At 31.9% G+C, this 23,598-nt stretch overlaps 1 protein-coding gene across 1 annotated transcript in view; it reads left to right on the top strand.

The window, feature by feature from the left end:
* The window catches only part of LOC129224025 (phosphorylase b kinase gamma catalytic chain, skeletal muscle/heart isoform-like), a 41,037-nt gene that overhangs the window by 13,384 nt on the left and 4,055 nt on the right, over positions 1–23,598 (top strand). Inside the window, exons 6-12 of the mRNA XM_054858420.1 lie at positions 443–515; positions 763–853; positions 4,214–4,304; positions 9,579–9,608; positions 15,511–15,634; positions 18,828–18,908; positions 19,590–19,631. Coding sequence (XP_054714395.1) covers positions 443–515; positions 763–853; positions 4,214–4,304; positions 9,579–9,608; positions 15,511–15,634; positions 18,828–18,908; positions 19,590–19,631 — 532 coding nt within the window. The remainder of the gene's footprint in view (positions 1–442; positions 516–762; positions 854–4,213; positions 4,305–9,578; positions 9,609–15,510; positions 15,635–18,827; positions 18,909–19,589; positions 19,632–23,598) is intronic.

Raw genomic sequence — 23,598 nt, forward strand, 5'->3', positions numbered from 1 at the left:
TGCCTAAATTTTAGCTAGGCCTAAAAAAGTTCAAGCCAAAAACGCAAATAACTCCCGCCGTATTTAATTTAGATTATTGACACAAATTCTACCCTTTACAACGATTTATAATATTAATATGTGCAAGTAATTTTTCACCCCTTTAATTGGCAATAATAGGCAATTTACGCAAAATTTGAGCTTAAAAAATTATAAAAAAAAACTAATTCGAGTTTTAAAAAATAAAACCTCAGGTGCACTCTCCCGGGGCTCGAAGTAATTTTGTAAAAAATTTCAGTCTCTTTGATGCACGTCTGCCACAGACAATAAAATGTATATAAATGCAAAGTTTCATTGCTTCCTTATTGGGTTTTAATTTAAGTAGATAGATTGTGATTACTTTTGTTGCTTAAATAGCAAAATATTATAAATGGAGTTTCATTAATTTTTTTAATTTTTTCAGGCTTGTGATGAAACAGTTGTTTGAAGCTGTTGAATTTATTCACTCAAAAAATGTGGTTCACAGAGATTTGAAGGTAATAACTTGCAAAATTAATATTTATTGGGTTTCATTTTGAAATATTTTTGAAATGAAATATCTGTGTACAAATTAAATTATGTGGGCTGCATAGTAATTTGAATTTTAAAAAATGCACTGATGCAGTCAGAAATCATTATGAGAGAATTGTTTTAAATACAGCTATTCAGCTATTTAATGCATTCATACAAACATTTGAAAAGGAGGTTGTTTATATTTTATTCATTTGCTTTTTAATTCAACAGCCAGAAAATATATTATTAGACGATAGCTTCAACATCAAATTGACTGATTTTGGTTTTGCTCAAGTTGTATCCCCTGATGAGAAGTTATTTGGTAAATATTTGATTTTGCTATGTTTGAATATTGATAAAGGATCAACTCTGAATCCCCTAGTATCACAATACTAACCTTTACATCACATCTAGTGCACATATAGTGAAGCACCGTTTATATGTTTCTCTTTTATATGTTTTTATCAATTATACGTTTTTTAAATTGGTCCCTGCAGAATCTAATACACAGTAACCTATACCTTAGGGTGGTTCTCCGACATAACAGGACACCCCTCAAAAGTTTTAGACTTGTGGATAGTTATATGCTGGAAGAATTTTATCTTCCTATTTCAACTGAAAAAAACAGTGCTCAACCCCCTCCCCCAAACTTCATAAGTATAGGGAGAGGGGTTTAAAAAATTCCTTGCACTGAAAAAACAATGCTACATATAATATACACGAGTAATATGCATATACATTGCAATAAAATAATTATTTACGAAAAAACAGTTGAGGAAATTAAATGTTTCTCAATTTGTGACATATTCTATGCTACGGCTAATGTTAAATTGAGGGGTCATTGAGCACCCTCTTAAAATTTGAGTAAGAAGCTAAAACTTTTACAGAATAATACTATTAGTAAGTCCAAAAAAAAAGGGGGTGTCCTGGACTCTAGATAAAAAAAGTTTTTTTGAACCACCTTACTATACCTATTATATGTTTTTTCGTTTGTACGCTTTTTTCATAGTCCCTTCAAAAACGCATAAACAGTACTTCACTGGTCTTTATTTTTTCTTGAAGGCCCCTGTTTAAAGGGATGCCAGTGTCTTTGGGAACAAGCTCGAATAAGACTCGTAAAGAAATCTTTTAGTTTCCTGCGTGTCATTTATTTAGCTAATATGGTTTCGCTATAAACAGCTTGGATTCTCATTATCTCACCTGAGTATGTTGCAACTGTAGCCCAGTGTGGAAACTGAATCTGCATTTTAAGATGGCAAAACATTGTCACAATAGACCCACTAACTTTTTTTTTCCACTTTAAATATTTTCTTGAAGCAGAGAATGCCCTTATCTGCAAGAAAGGTATTGCTAGTATATAGGCAATATTAATAAACCACAAATCCCTGTGATGAGTAAAACTTAACATTAGAAAAGCCTTACTTCCATTACAGCACTGGGATAATAAACTAATAATAACTGAAATAAGAAAGATAAAAAAGAAATATACAAAATATTTAAACCCAAAATACATTAAAATCCAGTAAATGAAATATACTGAACTACAACACCTCAAAGCTCATGTAACTGGTAAGCAATCACCTTCTGGTTATCTTAATTAAAATCGTACTAAAAAGCAAGGAAAATAAAGCTTTTTCAAAAAACAAAATTACCTGATACATTGTAAGCAAGGGCATCCATAAAGGGGAGGGGGGACAAAGCCCCCCCCCCCAGAAGTTAATTTCCTTGCTTTTAGTACTTTTTTCTTTGCAAAAATGTAAAAACATTTCTTCTCCAGCCATTAATGAATAAGTGTTTAAAAATGTCAAACTTTAATAACTCTAATCTGTACTGAAATTGGTTTCCATGGGGAAACTATCTGAACCCCCCCCCCCCTAAAATTTTGCATATGGGCACCCATGGCTGTAAGTAAAATATTTGTATGCAGGGGTGTCTTTCCCCCTTAAATGTCCCAGTGTGTGCCATTAGCCCCCCCCCCCCCCAGCTGGGCACCCCTGTTATATGGAAAATACCTAAGAATGCATAAAAGGTACTTATCAAACAACAGCTTAAATTCTAGCCCCCCCCCCCCCCCCCATTTAGCCTCTGTTAGCCCATCCCCAATGAAAGACGGAAGGAGAAAATATTGTTCCAATTATGGCTTGTTTCTGCTCTTTACTTATGCTTGTTTATTCTCTGTTGGTGTAATATTGGATTGCATGAAATACACCGCCAGCTCAGTCATTCCAGCCGAGGACTGCAGTTTTGTGCTTATTAGCACTCATCAGCCCGGCATAGCAAAGTGACTGAGCTGGAGGTGGATTGCTTTAATCAATCGTCTGTGTGCTAATCCTATATTAGCTACCAGTTTGTTTGGCCACTCTTGGCTTCCTTAAGAGGGTTTCCACCTTCAGCTCAGTCACTTCCTGATCTTTCACTAATCTTTCAAAACTACGGTCCACTCTCTAAATGATGTGCCTGGAAAAGGGGTTCCTTGAAACCCCAAAACAAATGTCTGCAACTTCTGCATTATTTGTGCATCAGCTACGTTGTTCCTTATGGTTACTTTGTTATCCAAAAGGACTTTATATTTCTTACAGCTTACGTCAGTGGCGCAGTGAAGGGGGGGGGGGGGGGTGGACACCCCCAGAGCCATTGGTTTTAACATAAACGCAAATTCTGATGCAGTAATACATGAAATACACCGCCAGCTCAGTCATTTCCAGCCGAGGACTGCAGTTTCGTGCTTATTAGTACTCATCAGCCCGGCATAGGAAAGTGACTGAGCTGAGATGGAAAAACCTCTTAATAAAGCCAAGAGTGCCAAACAAACTGGTAGCTAATATAGAATTAGCTCAGACCAGACGAGTGACCGAATCAATGGTTCGGTTTGACTCGAACATTGAAGGCAAGGCATGATATATTCAGTAAGTTACCGCCCATTAGAAAGGGCTAAGGCAGAAATACATGAAATACACCGCCAGCTCAGTCATTTCTAGCCGAGAACTGCAGTTTCGTGCTTATTAACACTCATCAGCCCGGCATAGGAAAGTGACTGAGCTGGAGATGGAAAAACCTCTTAATGCTTGCTAAAAACCTCTTATTGCCTTAGCCCTGGCTAATGGGCAGTAACTTACTGAATATATCATGCCTTGCCTTCAATGTTCGAGTCGAACCGAACCATTGATTTGGTCACTCGTCTGGTCTGAGCTAATTCTATATTAGCTACCAGTTTGTTTGGCACTCTTGGCTTCCTTAAGAGGTTTTTCCATCTCCAGCTCAGTCACTTTCCTATGCCGGGCTGATGAGTGCTAATAAGCACGAAACTGCAGTCCTCGGCTGGAAATGACTGAGCTGGCGGTGTATTTCATGTATTTCTGCCTTAGCCCTGGCTAATGGGCGGTAACTTACTGAATATATCATGCCTTGCCTTCAATGTTTGAACCGAACCATTGATTCGGTCACTCATCTGGTCCGAACTAATTCTATATTAGCGCCCAGTTTGTTTGGCACTCTTGGCTTCCTTAAGAGGTTTTTCCATCTCCAGCTCAGTCACTTTCCTGTGCCGGGCTGATGAGTGCTAATAAGCACGAAACTGCAGTCCTCGGCTGGAAATGACTGAGCTGGCGGTGTATTTCATGTATTTCTGCCTTAGGCCCTGGCTATAGGGCGGTAACTTACTGAAAATGTTGGATTGTTTCAGAACTGTGTGGCACACCTGGATATTTAGCTCCTGAACTACTCAAGTCTTCCATGTATGAAAATGCTGAAGGATATGGCAAGGAAATTGACATGTATGTTTCCTAAAAGCTTTGATATTGTTTTCATATTGTGAAATTTTAGTGGCAACTAAAGATGAAAACAGTCGGAAAAAAACCGGAAAATTTCTGAAAAAAAAACGTTTTTTTTCGAAGGAGTAAATTTCCACTTCGGAAAAATTGAAAAAAAAAATGAATTTTTTCAACTTTTCAAGGTTTTAATTGAAATTTTCAGCAAAAAGTGATTAGAAATTTTTCACACATAAATTCTGATGCATTTTCCTCCCCCCCCCCCCCCCCGTTTTATGTTAAAATACTGTCTAACCTTAATGCAAGTTTTTGTATGATAATATAATTTGCATATAGATCAAAAAACGTTTAATAATACTTTTTGCAAAAAAGCTTAAACCAATAACCTTAGTGAAGAATTTAATTTTCTTCTTCATGAAACAAACAAGCATAACATCAACCACAAAACTATGTTTCTAATGACTGTGCAAATCAAATGTACAGGCTGCAGCAAAAAAAAACCCGGGCAAGCAATTTTCCATGAAACTTTATTAAAAATGAATAAATTAACAAAACACAAAAAATAATATGAGTACACCTTTAGAAATCAATAAATTTAATTGGTTTCAAACTAGCAGCCTTTTGCAGTAATGCAGAGATGCAACTGCTTCTTGAATTTTTCATTCAAGGGCCACAAGTCCTTTAATCAATTCTATTCCTATAAAGCAATTGGTTTAGAGAGTTCAAACTGACGTGTAGTTTAGGGTAGACCTTCGACTCCTAAATAGGCCGTACAGTGTAATAAATGGGATTGAGGTCTAGCGAGTAGAGCGTCCACTCAAAAGATAATATCATACCAAAAAAAAAAATGCGCCATGCACCACTTTTGTCTTTTTGCCCATATGAATCGGTGTGGAGTTCAAGGAAAATGTCCAGTTTACGTTGCTGAAGTGCTCTTAGGCCCACAGAAGTACAATAACTTCTAAAATGTCCTTCTGGTTCACTTAGATTCATTTTACGGCCCTCATCCACAAAAAACTAGAGATTTTTTTTTTGCTTGTGCTCATTTCATCACAGACCAAGACTGACTTCGGATTTTGGCGATATTTAACATTTTTTAAGGTGCTTCGCTACTGACCAATTCTTATTTTTCTGGGGGATATGAGCTGGTTGAATACTATCTCTTTCAGCGGGGCCTTGCAGCTCGTCTCAAACGTTTTTGGCATCTTTGGAGTCATACAAATGCCTGAACTTTTTGGAACTCGTAAAACTTCTGTTTGAGCTGTTTTTTCCCTTAGTCGCACTAATCGGTCACAAATTCCCATCTTACGAACGATTGCTCTCGTGGAAACCCAAGGATTTCATTGAACTCACTTTTGGATGACCTGACGATTAATTGGCACTCTTGGCTTCCTTAAGAGGTTTTTCATCTCCAGCTCAGTCGCTTTCCTATGCTGGGCTGATGAGTGCTAATAAGCACGAAACTGCAGTCCTCGGCTGGAAATGACTGAGCTGGCGGTGTATTTCATGTATTTCTGCTTTATCCCTGGCTATTGGGCGGTAATTTACTGAATATCAAATGTTCATTGTTCATTTTGTCAACTTTCCGGACATCAACAATCATTTACAAGGCACTCGAAACAACATATCATTTCCAATACTGTTTGCCGGGGCACAACAAGCAAACGAACTGTCGTTCTACTTGGTTAAACAACTTAAAATAGCAGGTATTTTATTTAAAATTGTAAGAAAACCGAAAAACAATACATAAACTAGGAAATATATTGTAAATTATTTTCTAATAAAGTGAAACAAAAATAAATAAGGCACTTATTAAAATGAAATTACCTTTCTTCCATTCGATGATACAATTTTGGTCCGATTTTTTTTTTTTTTGCCGCACCCTGTAGACTGCCGTGCTAAGCAAAAAAGTGGAATTTGAAGTTGGGTTCAAGCTGAGATATTGTGTTTTAAAGTTCGGCTCTTCCATATATTTGATTCAGATTTCTTTTTTTTTTTTCTTTTTTTAAGTTCTTGATCAAATGACCCTAAAACATTTTATTTATTATGTAAAATACGAAACAGAGAACAACTTGGTTCTAATAACTCGGTTTTGTTCAAAAGTGCTGTTATGACTACTTTTACTACTGTGCTTAGCACGGCCATATGAATAAACTGAAACTCCAGTTTAAGTTTTGGTTCAGCTTAAGAAAAACCAATTTAGTTTTTATTTGGACTTAGACTGGGTGGGAAAAAATCAAAACTCAATAGCTTTTATTTTCAGACAGTAACATTGTATCATTTTTCTTACAAAAAAAAAATCATGTTTGAAAGTCGAAAATATCAATTAATATTTAAAGTTTCAAAGGCAATCTAAAATATAAAATGTAATTTTTATGATTAGACACACATTACCCAATATTAATGGTTCAATGACGACTGGACTTATTTCTGGTGTTTGACCATGAAAGCTCTTAGTTATAAAACAAAAAGGTTTTTTTTCCTAATTAATCTTACCTTTATGTGTATTGCTGTCAAGCAGAAAAAGAAGATGTGTGGATAGCATATATTTTTTAATGCTCAACCCTTTATATGTTCCAAGAAACACAGAACTATTAAGAAACCCTAATTTTATTCCTAAAGAAATCAAAATTTCCATTTTTTCCAAAATTTCCCGAAAAAAAATGGTAAAAAACCGGTTTTTTTCCACCACTTCAAAATTTCCGGAAATTTTACATATCTAGTGGCAACATAAATATCAAAGATTTGTCATGCATTTTTTAACCAGCAAACCTTACTTTTATCCATATTATAACAAGCTATTTAGTTCAATATTTTTCATGTTTTTGATCAATCCAAAATAGAGAGACCATCTTGGTGACTAGATAGATAAGAATTGAACTTCATATTTTAAGTTTATTACTTCTTTAAAAAAAAAAAAAAAACTTCTTAAACAAAGACGTTTACCAGGATATTCCAATATTGTTCAAATCAAAACATCACAATGAATTCAATTTTGAGCAGTTCAAGAAAACATGCGTTTGAATCTAGAAGGAGAAAAGCTGAATTAATAATTTAAAAATCCTAATCTGACTGACTGATTTGTTTCAGACAATCTTCATCAAAAAGAAAGCATATTTTCTATATTAAGAATTAAATGAAGTACGAAATAGTTTTTAGAGAAAAAGCAGATAGTGTGTAGTGAAATATGTCTGTTGCCTATTACAAATTCAACTATCACTTTTCGACCATCTTTACTTGGTGTTGTTTTAATTGAACCAAATGCTTCTAATGTCAGCAATAAAGAAAACTAATGTCACTGAAAACAATACAGTTGTATCAAAGTAGCAATTGCCGGAAAAAAAAAATTGATATATAGAAATTTCGATACATAGAAACAATCTTATTTTATCATGAAAAGCTCCTAAAATATTAAAATTAAAGCTAATTTTCGTGCATGAAACCCAATTTTTAATTTATACAAGTATCAGATTAAATGAAAGTTAATAATTGAAAAATGAACAAATTATTTTTGCGCCTTTGAGTTCTTCATTCTTCGGCATTTCAACTTGAGGCGCAACATTACGGGATTTTCATTTTGACAATGTAATCGAGATAAAAGTAAAAAAATCAATCTACTTGAATGATTTTTACTGAAGCTAAAAAGACTAGGAATGATAATCAACAGACTAAAGAGATAACTTGAAACTGATTTTACAGTGTTACTGGTTACAACTAAGATTTGAAATAAACTTGAGGGAATTTAAGAACTCAAGAACGGAACTACGACCTATGTACACACCCCTCAACCCCAGATTCCTTATGAGTTTCATAGCAACCTTTAGTGAACATAATTTTCTCCCGTAACCTTCTTTTTTCACGAGACAAACAGTCCTAAAGTGGAAGCAAAATCTAAGAATGTCTCAAAAAAAAAAATCGATACTTTGAGATTTTTTCGATATATAGAAACAATTTTTCTATGCAGTGAACATGGAAATTTTCTGGAATTTTGATATATAGAAAATTTTGAAGTGTGGAAGTTCGATATACAGAGGGTCGACTGTATTTAGAATAGAGTATTCTTTTAGTGACTATTGAGAAATTTAGGCTCAATGTATATTTAAAACCAACTCTTTAAACTGAAACGAACTCTTATGTTTCTGACTATTGCTGATGTAAATGTTTGTGGGAAAAGCTTGGAGGGTTAGGAGCAGGGTTTGCAGATATATATCAGTCTATATATATCACGATATATATTGGATATTTATTTTGAAAATATCATGATATTTTTACATTTTTGATATTTGTTTTTAACTACCGTATTTTAGTATAAAAATTATATTAATCATAGTAATATTGTTCATTTATTATTAAAAATAACCAAAAAGTTATGGACTATAGTTTTATGATGTATTAATGCATCATTAATATAACAAAATAATATAATATATTCTTTTTTTTTTAATCTTATACTCATAAAATTATTAGCAATGTAACAATTTTAATTGATAAATAAAGTGCTTACTTAAAAAAAACGTTGAGTCGGCAAAAAAGGAAATATCTTATGACTGTGCACCGACTAATGCATATTTTTTATTTCTGAATCGTATAACTGTGTAAAACTAGCTAACAGAGGAAAAATGAGTAAAACAGCTAATGTTAAATTAACTCCGTTAAAATTGATAAAAATGTTAAATGAAATATTAGATATAAATAATGAAAGAAACCTCAGTTATAAGTCTACATAATGTAATAATAATATAAGAAAAGAAGAGTGATTTGAGGATGCATTTACTATTTTAAAGGCTTTAATTTGTGCTGATAGAAAATATCGGATGGATATCAAAATATCCGATATATATCAAAATAACTGATATTGACGATATTTTGGAAAATATCATGATATATTCGCACCCTTTTTGGGAGGAATGGGACTGCTGATTTTATGCCAAAATAAAATGAAAAATTATTTCTTGCTTATTCAGCAGTTGCAGCAGATTAGAAACAAGCAAGTCTAAAGCTGCTTACATTTTATTTTGGCATGAATGCAGCCCTCCCATTCCTTCCTACCCTCCTCTGTGTGTTTTATCTCCCCATATTTGCATATAATTAGATTGAAATAGTTTGTATAAAAGCTTCATTTGAGTAATCGATGATCAACAATGCTTTGTCGCTCAAAATTAGCAGACGGCTAATTTTATGTGTCGAAACATGATTGATCACCATTTACTTTTCCGCACAAAGGTATGTATTTGTTTATTTTTCATTTCAGTAGTTTGATTTTGTTTTCAATTTTTGCAGATGGGCATGTGGTGTTATCATGTATACTCTGTAAGTAAAAAAATATTTTTAAATTTTGTACATATGCTACATATACAGTTAAAACATTCTTATTCAATTGCAAGCAGATAATTATCGCACTATTATACTGTGTTCTTTGCATTTGTTTTGTGTTTTCCTAAGTTAATATTTGAACCTTGTAAATTTAAAATCAGGATGGATTATAAAAAAAGGGTTGAGGGGGGGAAAAAAAAGATTCTCAAGCATCATGTAAAATTATAGTTTATGTGCTAAAAATTGAGAAAGCACAATGTACAGTAGTACCTCCTTTAAGGGACACCTCTATTAAGAGACTTTTTCTGGTTCAAGTCCCTTTGAATATGGATCTCCATGTATTTGCCTCCCATTAAGGGACTGTCACACAGATAAATTACAAAAAAAAAAAAAAAAAAAGTTTAGATGCATTAGAAGTATCAAATTTATTGGAATTCAAGGTTCACGTTTTGTCCAAAAACTAACTTGTAAACGTTTGTTTAGACATTAAGATGCAAATAAACAAATATGGCTTTTAAAATTTCTGCCAAGACCTACATTCATGTTTTTACTTCTCATCAGTTTGTTCATATGGGTTAAGCCCTGATGGAAAGTGTTGCCCATAACAAGCTTTGTATCTAAAAAACTTAAAATGTGGTCTGGTTTTTTTTTTTTTTTTTTGCATTATAAATTGCATGACATGAAACAAATCCATGTAACGCAAAAATTCAAACTTGTAATCAATGAAATTAAGTTACAAAACTTTGATAATGTAAAATTTTTAATAAAGTAATTTCTATCCCCCCCCTCACTCCCCCCCCCCCCCCAGTTTGAATAATTCTTAATTTTATTTGAATTTATGAAACAATTTCAGTACTTAATCTTAAATGTTATTAGTTTGCATTTACTATGAAATTACAGTCGGACCTCCATATATCGAAGTAGCAAATTGCCGGAAAAAATTCAATATATAGAAATTTCGATATATAGAAACGATCTTATTTTATCATAAAAATCTCCAAAACCATTAAAATTAAAGCTAATTTTCGTGCATGAAACCCAATTTCTAATTTATACGAGCATCGGATTAAACGAAAGTTAATACAGTGGTGGACAAAATTATAGACTCAATTTTTTTTTTCTTTTGTTTCAATTATAACATGACTCAGTTTATATTAATTTCATTGAAGTTGAGATGAATAGTTGAAGAAATAGTTCTAAAATTAGTACATCTTATCAATTAAATTAAAAAATTCATGAAATTAGAAAAATTTAATATTTTATCATTACGTGAAACCTGGACAAAAGTATAAACTCAAAGGTAAAAAATCCAGGACTACGAGAAAGTTTCATTCGAAAATGTTAATTTAACGCCATAGAATGAATAATTGTTGCCATCAGTGATTGCTAAAAGTTTTGTTTTTGGAAATTAATGAGAAACATATAAATTCACCGCTGGACAAAATTATAAACTCATTTTTATTTTTCGTTTTTTCAATCATAATTTAACTCTGGAAAAAAAAATGTTTCAGTAAAGATAAATAACTAACTTAATAGTCCTAAATTTAGTTTAACTCATTAACTTTATGAAATAAATAATTTAATTTAAAAAAATCTCAACTTTAATATCTTAATAACACATGAAACGTGAACAAAAGTATCAACTCCAAACTAAGAAACTCTGAAGTTTGGTAGAATTTTATTCAAATACTTGATCATTTAATATCCAAAAATGAACCAATGTTGAATTAAAAAATTACAAACTTACGATACTGCATAAACACAATTATAAGTTGACAAAATTTTATTTATTTATTATTATTTTATTTTATTATTGTTTTTCTTTCTTTCTTTTTTTTTTTTTTTTTTTGAGTTTAATTAAGTTACATTTGCAATTACTTTAGTAAAACAAAAGCATAGATTTAGGAAAATGTAATTTTGCTATTAAAATGGGTAAATTGAAAATAAAATCAATGTTTGAAATGTTTTACAAATTAACCCTGCATTAAATCTAGCCATCAGTGTAAACTACTAACTTTTAAAAGCGAGTTGGGCCACCATTTTTCTGAATTACGCGGCTGAGCATAAATTTCACAAGAGTTTCCAACAGCTACAGTGGCATATGCTGAAAGTATTGCCTTTTTTAATTCCTCTGTGGTTGGGTACTGACCATGGTCCCCCAAAGATTTTCAATCGGATTAAGATCCAGACTACGAGCTGGCCATTTGATAATTTTGATACCCCAGCACTTGAACCATTCTTTTGTACTTTTCGCTGTGTGTACACTCGCGTTATCTTGCTGAAATAACCAGTTATCTCCAGGAATCAGATGAGCAAAAGGTAAGAGATGATCTTCCAGTATTAATTGGTAATCTTCAGCGTTCTGTCTTCCATTAAGAAATGCCAATCCTGCTTTACCAAAGCTGAGAGAAACCAGCCCAAACTATTACAGAACCTCCACCAAAGTTTGGGCTAAATATATGTTGTTCTTTTTCTCTAATGTCATGCCAATAGTATCTAAAGCCATCTCGACCATCCAAGTTGATTTTTTTTTTCATCAGATCAAACAACTGAATTCCACATTTTTTTCCAAGACATATGTCTCTGTGCAAACTGAAGTTTTTCTGTGATATGCCGAACCTCCAATTTTGGCTGTGTTTTTATTTTCTCCACTTCATATTCTGAGCTTGTTGTGTAGAACTCTTCTAACTGTCCTAGAGCTCACCTTGAGTTTTAAAGTCTTCAGAATTTTGCTGGAAGAAGCTCCAGTGTTTGATGCTGTGCATAAAATATATCTTCGATCTCTTTCAGTTAGTTTTGAATGCCTGCCCGTCCTTTTTCTTTTTCCATAATTTGGAGGATCCTTCAGTACATTTTTTACTGCCCCTTGGGAGTGTTTAACTAAATAGGCAATTTGGCGCTGGGTTTTACCAGCATCTCTGTAGGCCACAAGTTTTCCTACTTGTTGCCCTGTAAGTTTTAAACCTTGAGACATTTCAAAACTCAATGAATACCAAAGCACGGAGAATTTAACGACTCGACAGAATAAAAAACTTGCAGTAAAAAAAGCTCAAATCATTCTGAACATGAAAACAGATGATAAAAAGTTTTACTTGAATAATAAAGAAAAATTAAACTGAGGAGAAAATATCATCTGAAATGAAAATAACTGGTTTTTATTATTTTTTTTTATTCAGTGGTATTTTTTTGTTTGACATAATTATAAAGAAAATAAGCAATAGCTAATGGCAAGAATGTTTTTATTTTACTCTTCGGAAAAGAAGTTAATGATAAGAAAATCCAAAACTTAGAATATAATACACAAGAGCCCTTAGTTTATATATTAGAGCTGAGCATTTAAATTGCATTATCTGTTTTATTAAATAAAAAATTAAATTAAACTGGGTTAAATTATGATTGAAAAAATGAAAAAGGTCTTGAGTCTATAATTTTGTCCAGCAGTGCATTAAAATGTTTCTTATTAATTTTCAAAAACAAAAATTTAGCAATCACTGATGGCAACATTTATTCATTCTATGGCGTTAAATTAACATTTTCGAACGAAACTTTCTCGTAGTCCTGGATTTTTTACCTTTGAGTTTATACTTTTGTCCATGTTTCACTTAATGATAAAATTATGTAATGATATTAAATTTTCAAATTCTCCAATTTCATTAACTTTTTAATCTAACCGATGAGTTGTACTACTTTTAGAACTATTCTTTTAACCATTCATTTTTACTTTAGTGAAAAAAAGTTAAATTGAGTTAAGCTATAATTAAACCAAAATAAAAAAAATTTGAGTTTATAATTATGTCCACCACTGTAGCTGAAAAATTAACAGAAATTACATTTTTGTAATTCATACATCTTCATTCTTCGGCAGTTCAACTTGATTCGCAACATGAGGGGATTTTCGTTTTGACAATGTAATCGAGAGAAAAGTAAAAAATCAATCTACTTAACCTGAATGATTTTTACTGAAGCTAAAAAGGCTAAAATAATCAACAGACAAAAAGGATAACTTGAAACTGATTTTACAGTGTTACTGGTTACAACTAAGATTTGAAATAAACTTGAGGGAATTTAAGAACTCCAGAATGGAACAACGACCTATCTACACACCCCTCAAACCCAGATTTCTTATTAGTTTCTTAGCAACCTTTAATAAACATAATTTTCTCCCCTAACCTTCATTTTTCACGAGACAAACAGTCTAAAGTGGAAAAAAAAAATCTACGATGTCTCGAAATTTTTTTCGATAATATAGAGATTTTTTCGATATATATAAACAATTTTTCTATGTAATGAACATTGAAATTTGCTGGGATTTCGATATATTGAAAATTTTGATATGTGGAAGTTGGAGGCTCGACCATAGACTAATAATAAGAATAGACCGAGCTATGGCAACCTTTTTGCTGCTCATAAACCAAACCATGTGACTGGTGGATATCCTAGCAACAGCGGGCGTTGATCGTAGCAGACGATCAAGGTCCGCGAGAAATAAAATAAATAGAATTGATGGAATACGGAAGAATGATCTTTTAGGGAGTCCGATTTGTTATTCTAAGTTGTAAATATTTTGTTAATGTAGTGAGTTTTTCGTTTAGATAGTATTGTGCATTTTCTTAATTCAATTTCAATAAGCAATTAAAGATGCAAGCGCCCAAAAAGAATCGGCAAACGGTAAGATTTTTACCTACAATTTCAATTTAAGATACCGACTAGTACATTTATTATGTTTACGCCAACGCTGACGTAGCAGTTCCAAATGAAATAAAAGTTATTGAAAACTGTGATCAAAAACTAATTACTAATGTCAAAATAATGCATAACTAAAAGAAAAACAGTTCAATCTCTGCACCTAGAAAAAAATTATAATGAAAACACATTACATCTTAAAGTACATGTCGAGTGCCAAACTATAGATAATGTTGCCATCTAGCAACCATGCTGCCAAAGTTTTCGCCAAGCCTCTCACCAGTCACATGATGTATCTATGAACCAATTTTTCCATCAGCAAGTCTGGGAAAGCTCGGTCTACTCTTATTATTAGTCTATGGGCTCAACTGTATACTGAGTTCAGTACACAGCATGCATCAATTCATCTATCTCTGAAGGAGGAACACCTCTATCTAAGGACTAGTTGTCCAGTTCCCTTATATTGTCCTTTATTGAGAAGTTCTTCTGAAATGATATTTTAAATCTTGTACAGTAATATAGTTTGTCCCTGGTTTTCACTGAATCCCTAATTCATCAATGACTCTCCGCAACCGGAAATAAAATTTTATTTAAAAAAATGTTTTAATTTAATTTAATAATTGTTTTAATGGAAAATGAGTATATCACTAAACAAAAATATCATCACTATGTCATCACTCCAAACAAATTTCTTCTGGAAGAGAATCAAAGTAACTTGATCTCATTTAATATCATTAATAATGAATTTATGTTATGTTTTGCTCCTTTTTAAGTATGATACTAAGTAAAATATTTGAATACTTTCAACTTTTAATAAGGAATTTAGTTAATTTGCTTTTGTTGAAATTTCCCCAGTAGATTTTGCTGGGCAGCCATTTCATTCTATTAGTTCCCCTTAAAGTCTTGATTTCCCATCACTTATAAAGAACAGCATATTGTAATGTCATGCATTTTCCCCGTATAAGCATAGGCAGTTTTCTTTTAGTTTTAAATTTATAGATGAAAATTCTAATTTATGCAAAACACTTCAACAGTTTTGATACCTAGAAATTTTCTGTTGTCGGTATGGAAAAGTCACAGAAAACCTGGAAAAGTCAGGGAAACTGAAAGCTGATTTTGGAATGAATATCCCAGTTGACATTTTGATTGTTGTTTATAAATTTACTGTAAAAATTAATCGTTTCATGTGTTTTCATGTACTGCTCTTGGTTTCTAGTTTGGTTGGATTTCCTCCGTTTTGGCACAGAAAGCAGATGATTATGTTAAGAAATATAATGGACGGGAAATATGAGTTTTGCAGCCCAGAGTGGGATGACATTACAGAACTGCCAAAAGATTTGGTATATTGTTATTATTACTTTCTTTTCATTTGATTCATACAGCAACAGAAAACATATTAATTAATTTCTTAATATTTTCCCTAAAAGCATTTCATTTAATGTTAGTATACTATACTTGAGGATTTATTTTTTGTTTCCATGGTAACTACAGTATTTTGTTATATGAAAAAAATTGAGATGTAAAATATTTAAAATGAGGTTGGTATTTGTTTGAAATGTTCTTAAAAGGTACGCAATGAATGTTCTACAGACAATGAGAGCTGAATTATTTCTAAAAATAATCGACGTGATATATTAATAGTTTAGTCGCTGTCAAAATTTTCCAGTATTGTGATAGAATCAATTTTCTGGTATTAAAATGTTTTGTATGCATTTAATAGATAAAATAAAATCAGTAATAATTAACAGATTCATTTTTATTGCAAATAGTAAGTTATTTACTGCAGCGTATGATTTTTCTGGAAAAATCTTAAGACTCTAGCAAAATTTCCTCGGAAAAGGTATATTTCAATTAAAAATTCAAAAATATTTTTTCCCCCCACTAACAAAAGTTAAAAGAACATCTAAGGGAAGTTGCAAATATTGTTGTTCAAAATTTTCCAGTATTGTGATAGAATCAATTTTCTGGTATTAAAATGTTCTGTATGCATTTAATAACTAAAATAAAATCAGTAATAATCCACAGATTCATTTTTATTGTGAATAGTAAGTTATTTAATGCACTGTATGTTTTTTCTGGAAAAATCTTAAGACTCTAGCAAAATTTCCTCGGAAAAGGTATGTTTCAATTAAAAATTCAAAAATATTTTTTCAATGTGCTAACGAAAGTTCAACAAACATTGAACTGAAGTTACGGAAATGCATCTTAATTACACAATTTTTAAAAAATTTTTAAGTAGAACGGTCTCTGAGACCTCACTTCCCCTTGTTACATCCTACTTTTTCACCTCCCCTGTTACGGGTTAAGTGCGCAATTTTTCTACTCTATATTTATAAACACCAACTGTTTTTGGAGCAAGATATCTGGAAGTGGCATTTTGGATTTTTTTAAAAGATTATTTCTTTACTTTATGGATTTTTTTTTAAAAATGTCTTTAATTGTTCACATGTGCCCTTATAGCGGGGGTACATGTGAACAAGCCTAGGGCACATGTGAAAACGATTGAAAAATGTGGGACAAGCATTATATTTCAACGGAAAATGTATATACCCGTTACATTGAAAGGTTTGTAACCTATATTGTGTCAAATTATTGTACAGAAAGTCATTACGGAAATATTTCTTCCAAGCTATATAACTCTCATTTAAATTTTAAAGTTACGTTGCATATCCTGATAACTGATAGACAAGAAAAAACTTTTTAGACTACATAATACAAAGATTATTTTATTTTGTAAAGATTATTGTTATATATTGCGTTTAAGCTTCACACAGAATATGATATTAAATTCTTTAAAATTTTAAACTTCAATTTTTACTTAGATGAAAATATTTTCTTTTTATGTAATGTGAGTGTTATATAACACTAAACTCTTGACCAATTATTGAGCTACAAATGAATTTAAAGGAATAAAAAATTAATAAAAATAAATGAATATTTAATAACAATTATCAATAGCTTTACTAACTGTTTGTTGAAAAGCAATAATTCCAAATATTTACACATTTTTAAACACTTATCATAACCTACACTAGTATTAATATTACAAAGAAGATATGTGAACTGTTCACATGTGTCCCTAGATGTTGTGTTCACAAGTGCCCCATCATCTATTTTAGATCTTACTCGCAAAAATAAATAATTTCAAGTTAAATTTAAAAAGTAAACATTATCATAAATTTACTCGAATGTTCATATAGGTTTGCAGTAATTAAGTTTAGCTCATTAGTTAATGTAAAATATGGTTTTATGTGAAGAAGACTGATAAAATTACATCAGCATCTGCTGAAACAAAGAAGCTGTCACCACACGAACATAAACTGGCTCCTTGCTTTAAAAGTTTGGCCAAGAAGTAGGACTGGTACTGCTATTACTTGAGTATTTTTTAAAGATTTTTTGCTTGGCGGCTACATTTGCTTTATGCCTCTTTGTATACTATTTTCAGAAGTAGCACTAAATACTGTTGTGGGCAGGTAAAGGGCAGTAACTACTTTTTTTTTAATCTATTGTATGTTAGCTTTATTGTACAAGCTTGCTCATTTAGTTTCTGCTGAAAAGCACAAAAAAAAAAAAAGTCTTAATGCCAGCATTTCCCTAGTAGTGAATCCAAAACACATTTCTTGAAACACATAAAGCTCATTTCTGCAGATACTGTTGTTTACCTGTCCATGGCAGATTGAATCATAATATTTAACTATTAACTTTGAGAGTTTTAATGCTACAGCACTAGTTTGAATGAAACATTAGATCAGAGATTCGAAACTTTAGTAATAAATCATCATGAACTACTTTTCCTCTTTTTTCAATTTTTTCTTGGAAATTGAGACTTGCACTATGAGACTCTTTTTTTCTTGAACTTCATTTACTTTTTAATTAATCATCCTCATTTATGTATCTCTGTAGATGTCAAGCACCAACTACTTTTCTATTTTCATCAACCACCTGAAATTTTTCTCTTCTAATTTTATTTGTTTCAAATGGCTGCTTTCATATTGTAGAAAGAGACTAAATGTCATCAAATCTGCAGAGGACTTCTTGAAGGTCCATCATTTGATGACATGAAGGTGTCATAAAATCATCCTTCATTGCACGAGAGCTCAGTGTTTGAGAGGAAGAAATCTTAAAGATTCTCAAAGTATCTAAGGCATGACATTCTCTTCTTCCTCTTCAGTTACTTTTTGCTCATAATTAAATTCAGGTCATTCATTAGTGAATAGGGCTATTTTTAGTGATTATTTTCCATAATTCAGATTTCCCGGTTCAGAAATTTTAGATGTCTATTTCTTTGGTAATTGGCCTGGATTCAAAAAATAGTAACCGCTGTTTTGGTGCTACCATTTTACAGAAAGCTAAATTATTTTCAAAAAGAATTTAGCCCTCCCATATTAAAATCTATGTAATGTTTTATGTAATGAAGTGGTGAAATTAATTTGCATATTCACAAATTCCTTTTATGAGCACTAAATTTATTGACTCGTCTTGAAAGGCATTCTGTTTCTTTAAGGTTTTTTATTTTTTTGTCTTCTTCCATAGATTAGAAAGCTTTTAGTTGTTGAGCCTTGTAGAAGAATTAGTGCATCCCAAGCATTATCACATGATTTCTTCAAAATTGTTGTAAGTACACATTTATATTTTCGATAATGCACTTTCAGATTTTGTGTTATTTGGAAACTTTTTTCTCTTACAATAAATAAATAAATAAATGAATAAATAACCATTCAAGTGTGTGCAACTTAAAATAGAAAAAAAATGCAATATAAAATTTTCAGTAAGGTCACTTTTGTTAAAACAAAATATGTTGCAGGTAAGAAAAGGTTCTGAAGAATTTTTAGTTTTATATTTGATTTAAGTGAAAACAAAAGATGCTATTTGCCCCCTAAAGGAATAAGTATTTTTTTATTTAGATGCTTTAACACAATAGCTCGTTTATTATGGCCAGTGGTACTAGAGCTATCTCTGTTAGTAATGAAAAACAGCAAAAGCACTGTCATGAAAAGAGCCTTTAGTTATAGTGATTTCTTTTGTAAACTAATTTTGAAAAACTAATAGACTACAAACTATTTTTTAGATCCAGTCAAGTTAACTTTGATATTAAAAACTGTCTCATGTTATCAGTTTCATTGGCTGACATTTCATTATTTGTTAAATCTTTCAACAGTTTGATTTATTTTTTATAACTCTTTTTTTTTTAAATGAAAGATGCAAGCAACCTATTTTTCAATTCATGTATGTTTACAATACATTTTGTGCTCACATTCTTGTGTTTATGATTCTCATATTTCTTTGTTCTTCCAGCAAGCGAAAGGAAGAGTATTTAATGCTCGTAGAACATTTCAGGTATGTATTTTTGTAAATATTTTGCTTGACATTTGGCATGCATTTTTACAGAGATTATATCCATGTTTTGAATTTTAGTGAAGTATATTATATTGTACTATTAGGGGATCCTGAAAGTTTTTTTTTTTTTCAAACAAATAAATTTTTAACGTATTTTTAATCAATGGTGTAGTTGCCCAAATTATCTATGTTCTTTTGTCATTAAGTGTGCAATTTTTCTACCCTATATTTATAAAAACCAACCGATTTTGGAGCAAGATATCTTGAAGTGGCATTTTGGATATTAGTCAAATTTTACTTTTTTTGTTCTGCGCTTCAAGTGCAGAACGATCCGAACAAAAAGAATTTAGATGGTGCAAAGTCGAGAAAATATCTTTCAGCGATTGTCAACAGGAAAGGTGTGATTCTGAAACATGATTATGTAAGATCATGCTGCTTGTGACAAACTCGCAAAAAATGAATTCCAGTGCATTGCTTCAGGAGTTGTCTACAAATGGTGTCAAGCTTCGAGAGGGGGAGAGGTTTTGTGGAATTGTGGTACGGGGGAGAGAGGAGGTAACAAGAAGTCTGATATTGCACATTTTTTATAAGATTGTTTATTAAAAATAACAGGACTTGTGATAAAGGAAGAGAGGGTCAGAACCTCAGAGTGAAGATTGGTTGAGACTGTTAAAATCAAGAGGAAGCTGCCGCGAGCACAGGTCACTTGGGGAGAATAAAACTTCTTGCACCTTGGCACCCTAAATTTATTGGCAAGTGTTTGCATGCGATAGGTTGCAAATTTTAATCTTTCCGCATCTTAAAATATTTTAAAGATTAGTTGCAAGGGGCCATTTATTAATTACATAAGGGTCCCAAGAGGGAGGGGGGATTAGAAAAATCTCTACATACCCTTACTTCAGGGGGGGAGCAAACCCATTCATACATTATATTTCCCAAGTCGATATTTTATACTAGAAATTGAGCAATCAAGTGGTTTTCAGGGATCATATTTCATTTGCGTCTGGAAGGCAAAAACGTATTAGGATTAGCTATTTTTTTCTTGTTTGATTAAGAATGAATAATGTAAAATATAATAATAGAATTGCACTATGTATGGTATGTTTTATTTGTAACTAATATCACATCATATAATATATTATAAAAATCTTTGATGAACGTCAAACAGGAAGTTTTAGTGTAACTAATCCTTTTCTAACAACATTTTTTGTTTTGAAAATTGAAATGGAATCTTACGTAAGAATAGAGGGAGGGGTTTGAAAAATCTAACGTACCCTTACATGGGGGTCAAGGGGGGAGGGAGGTCAAAAATTGCCAAAATCATCCTTACGTAATTAATGAATGGCCTTCAACGTATAAACAAAGTCTGCTACAGGCATAATCGTGGAACGGCAAATGTGAAAATAAATTTTCCACTTCTTCCAAATTAGTTTCTAAAAGTTTCAAAAAATTGCAATGAATGCATATGAATTTATCAGAAAGCATTCATAATGTCTTATGCAAATAATACCATAGAATATTGAGAAAGTATTTCATTTAAAATAAAACACACAATTGCAATATTTACTGGCTAAATTTTTTTTAGTAAAAAAAAAAACAGAAACAAGGACTTCCTGTTTATTAGAAATAAACTATACAAATCATTCGTTTTTAATTACTTGAGTACACAAACCAGAATCATAAATGCATAATCTTGGAGGTGCCTATCCCTCCAACAGCACCGCCTCAAATGCCATGTAGTCCCCCCCCCCCCCGAATTAGACCCCCCCCCAAAAAAAAAGACCCTGTTAAAATAATCTTCTGCTAATATTGCATTAGCTTAGTTTATGCAATCCCCCCCCCCCCCCCCGCCCTTCTCGTGGACACCTCAAATCATTAATGATAATTAATACAAAAAAAGAAAAGTCGCCAATGAATACAATTTTGCTTACAGTTTTACTGACCCTTAAAATAGTAAACTGAATTGTATTTGCCTATGAATAGCATTCATCTGACAGTGTAATATTAGTATGAAGCTTAATTCATGTGAGAAAGAAAACCCAACTTGAATTGAGGCAGTGAAAAGCAAAGAGATGTATGTGAACATTTTCAAGTTTAGAGTAAAATGCGCTTAAAGATAACGTCCTAGGTAGGCTTTCATTGAATTTTTTTATAAATCACACTACACAGCATTACCTACCAGGGATACTAATTCTATCTCTTTCCCCAAAGCAGATGAGAGGTTCCCTTTCTATTTGTACTGGTTATCTCCAAATTTTTAATTTCGCCACTTACATACCTTTGCTTCTCACTACCTCAATTAGCTTTATGGAAAAAAACTTAATGAGGTCACAGGTATCTGTAAAGATACGAACATCTATATTAAGTATATTATGAGATGAAAGATGACAGCGCCAACGCTCAGTTGAAGTTGTTAATTTTGGTAAAATAAAATGTTTTTCGCCTAAAAAGCGATAAATGACTTTCTAACTCTATTTTTAGCTATAAAACCAATAAATTTATTAATAACTGAGATATTATTAAAGTAAAAACTTACTAATGGAATGTTATTAATCCTTCCTTGGACCAATTTTTTTCTTACATCCAAATACAGAACAATAAGACAGGGTTGGCCGGATTGGACCCAATTGGGTTGGACCCAATGGGTTTTTTTGAAAAAACCCATCTAAAAAAACCTATTATTTAGCCCACTTTTGGGTTTTTTAAAATTTTCTGAGAAGTTTTTAAAAAAATTGATTAATTTAAATATTTTCACAATTACAACTTATTTTTTATTTGCTCTTTACCACAGACAATGGACATAAAAAATGAATTTTGAACTTTAATAGTATTTCTTAACTCTTGGCGGCATTAAAAAAAATACTTCAAAGATTTTAAATAAATATATTTAACTTTTTTCTTTGACTGGTCAATAAATAACTCAAATTATCTTGACTTAGTCCTGTCACGTCTGATTTTCTCAATACTTGTAGATTGTACAGAGGAAACTACTCTAGCTAAAAGGCTTTCAGGTGAATTATTTTCTGTACACCAACACGTCACAAATCCCGAATAAATAAGGTATATTTTTTAGAACTCAACAGGTTTCTCAAACGGTCAGACACAAAACAGATTAGGATGTACAGTATTTTCATTATCTTACGAAAAAGTTTAATATTTCTTACTCTGCACACAGAAATAGAAAAACAGGCAACATAAAGTTCAAAGAAATGTCTTGATTGAGCTGGAATTCAGTAAAAAGGGATTTAAACTACTTGAGGGTCTACAGTAGTTTTGCATAACGAAATGAAATACAATAAAGTAAAATGCAAAAAAAAAGTACTAATTAAAAACGAACAATAGATTTTATCACTCGAGAAGTAACTTTGCCGTAACTGTTGGTAATCATAGAAACTAAAAAATCTGAAACTTCACCATTCTTGGGTTTTGTCGTCTTTTATACTTTTCTTCAGAAAATGCTGAATTTTAACTAGTTTTCCAGCTTTTTTTACCCCAAGACAATTTTTGCGCTTTGTCCATATGCTTAGCTACAATATGCTACAAGTACCCCACATTTTCCCTAAAAAAAAGAAAAAACCCACATTTATTTTTAAAAGCCCAGCTTTAGTTGAGTTTTATTTAAAAAAACCCTGGGTCCATGGGCTTTTTTAAAAAACCCCGGGTTTTTGCCAACCCTGCAATAAGAGACCATTTTCTTTTAAAACAACTTTCCCTCGTAGAAACACATGCTACGCTTCTCTGCGGTGGGTGCTTGTCATGAGGTGAAAATCACTTTTGTGCTGGCGTGAGAAAATGTTGCCACATACTCTCTCTACCCATCTTCACTCTGAGGTCAGAACAGGTGAAGAAAAAGTGCGACATCATTTATAGATAGCCCCTCACCCATTATGCTCACCTAACACTGCATTTTCTGACTGCTATTTGTGAATTTAACGTACAGCATGGGATCCCAATTTCAGAATCCAAG

This window comes from Uloborus diversus, chromosome 6 (genome assembly GCF_026930045.1).
Source record: "Uloborus diversus isolate 005 chromosome 6, Udiv.v.3.1, whole genome shotgun sequence".
Lineage (NCBI taxonomy): Eukaryota > Metazoa > Arthropoda > Arachnida > Araneae > Uloboridae > Uloborus > Uloborus diversus.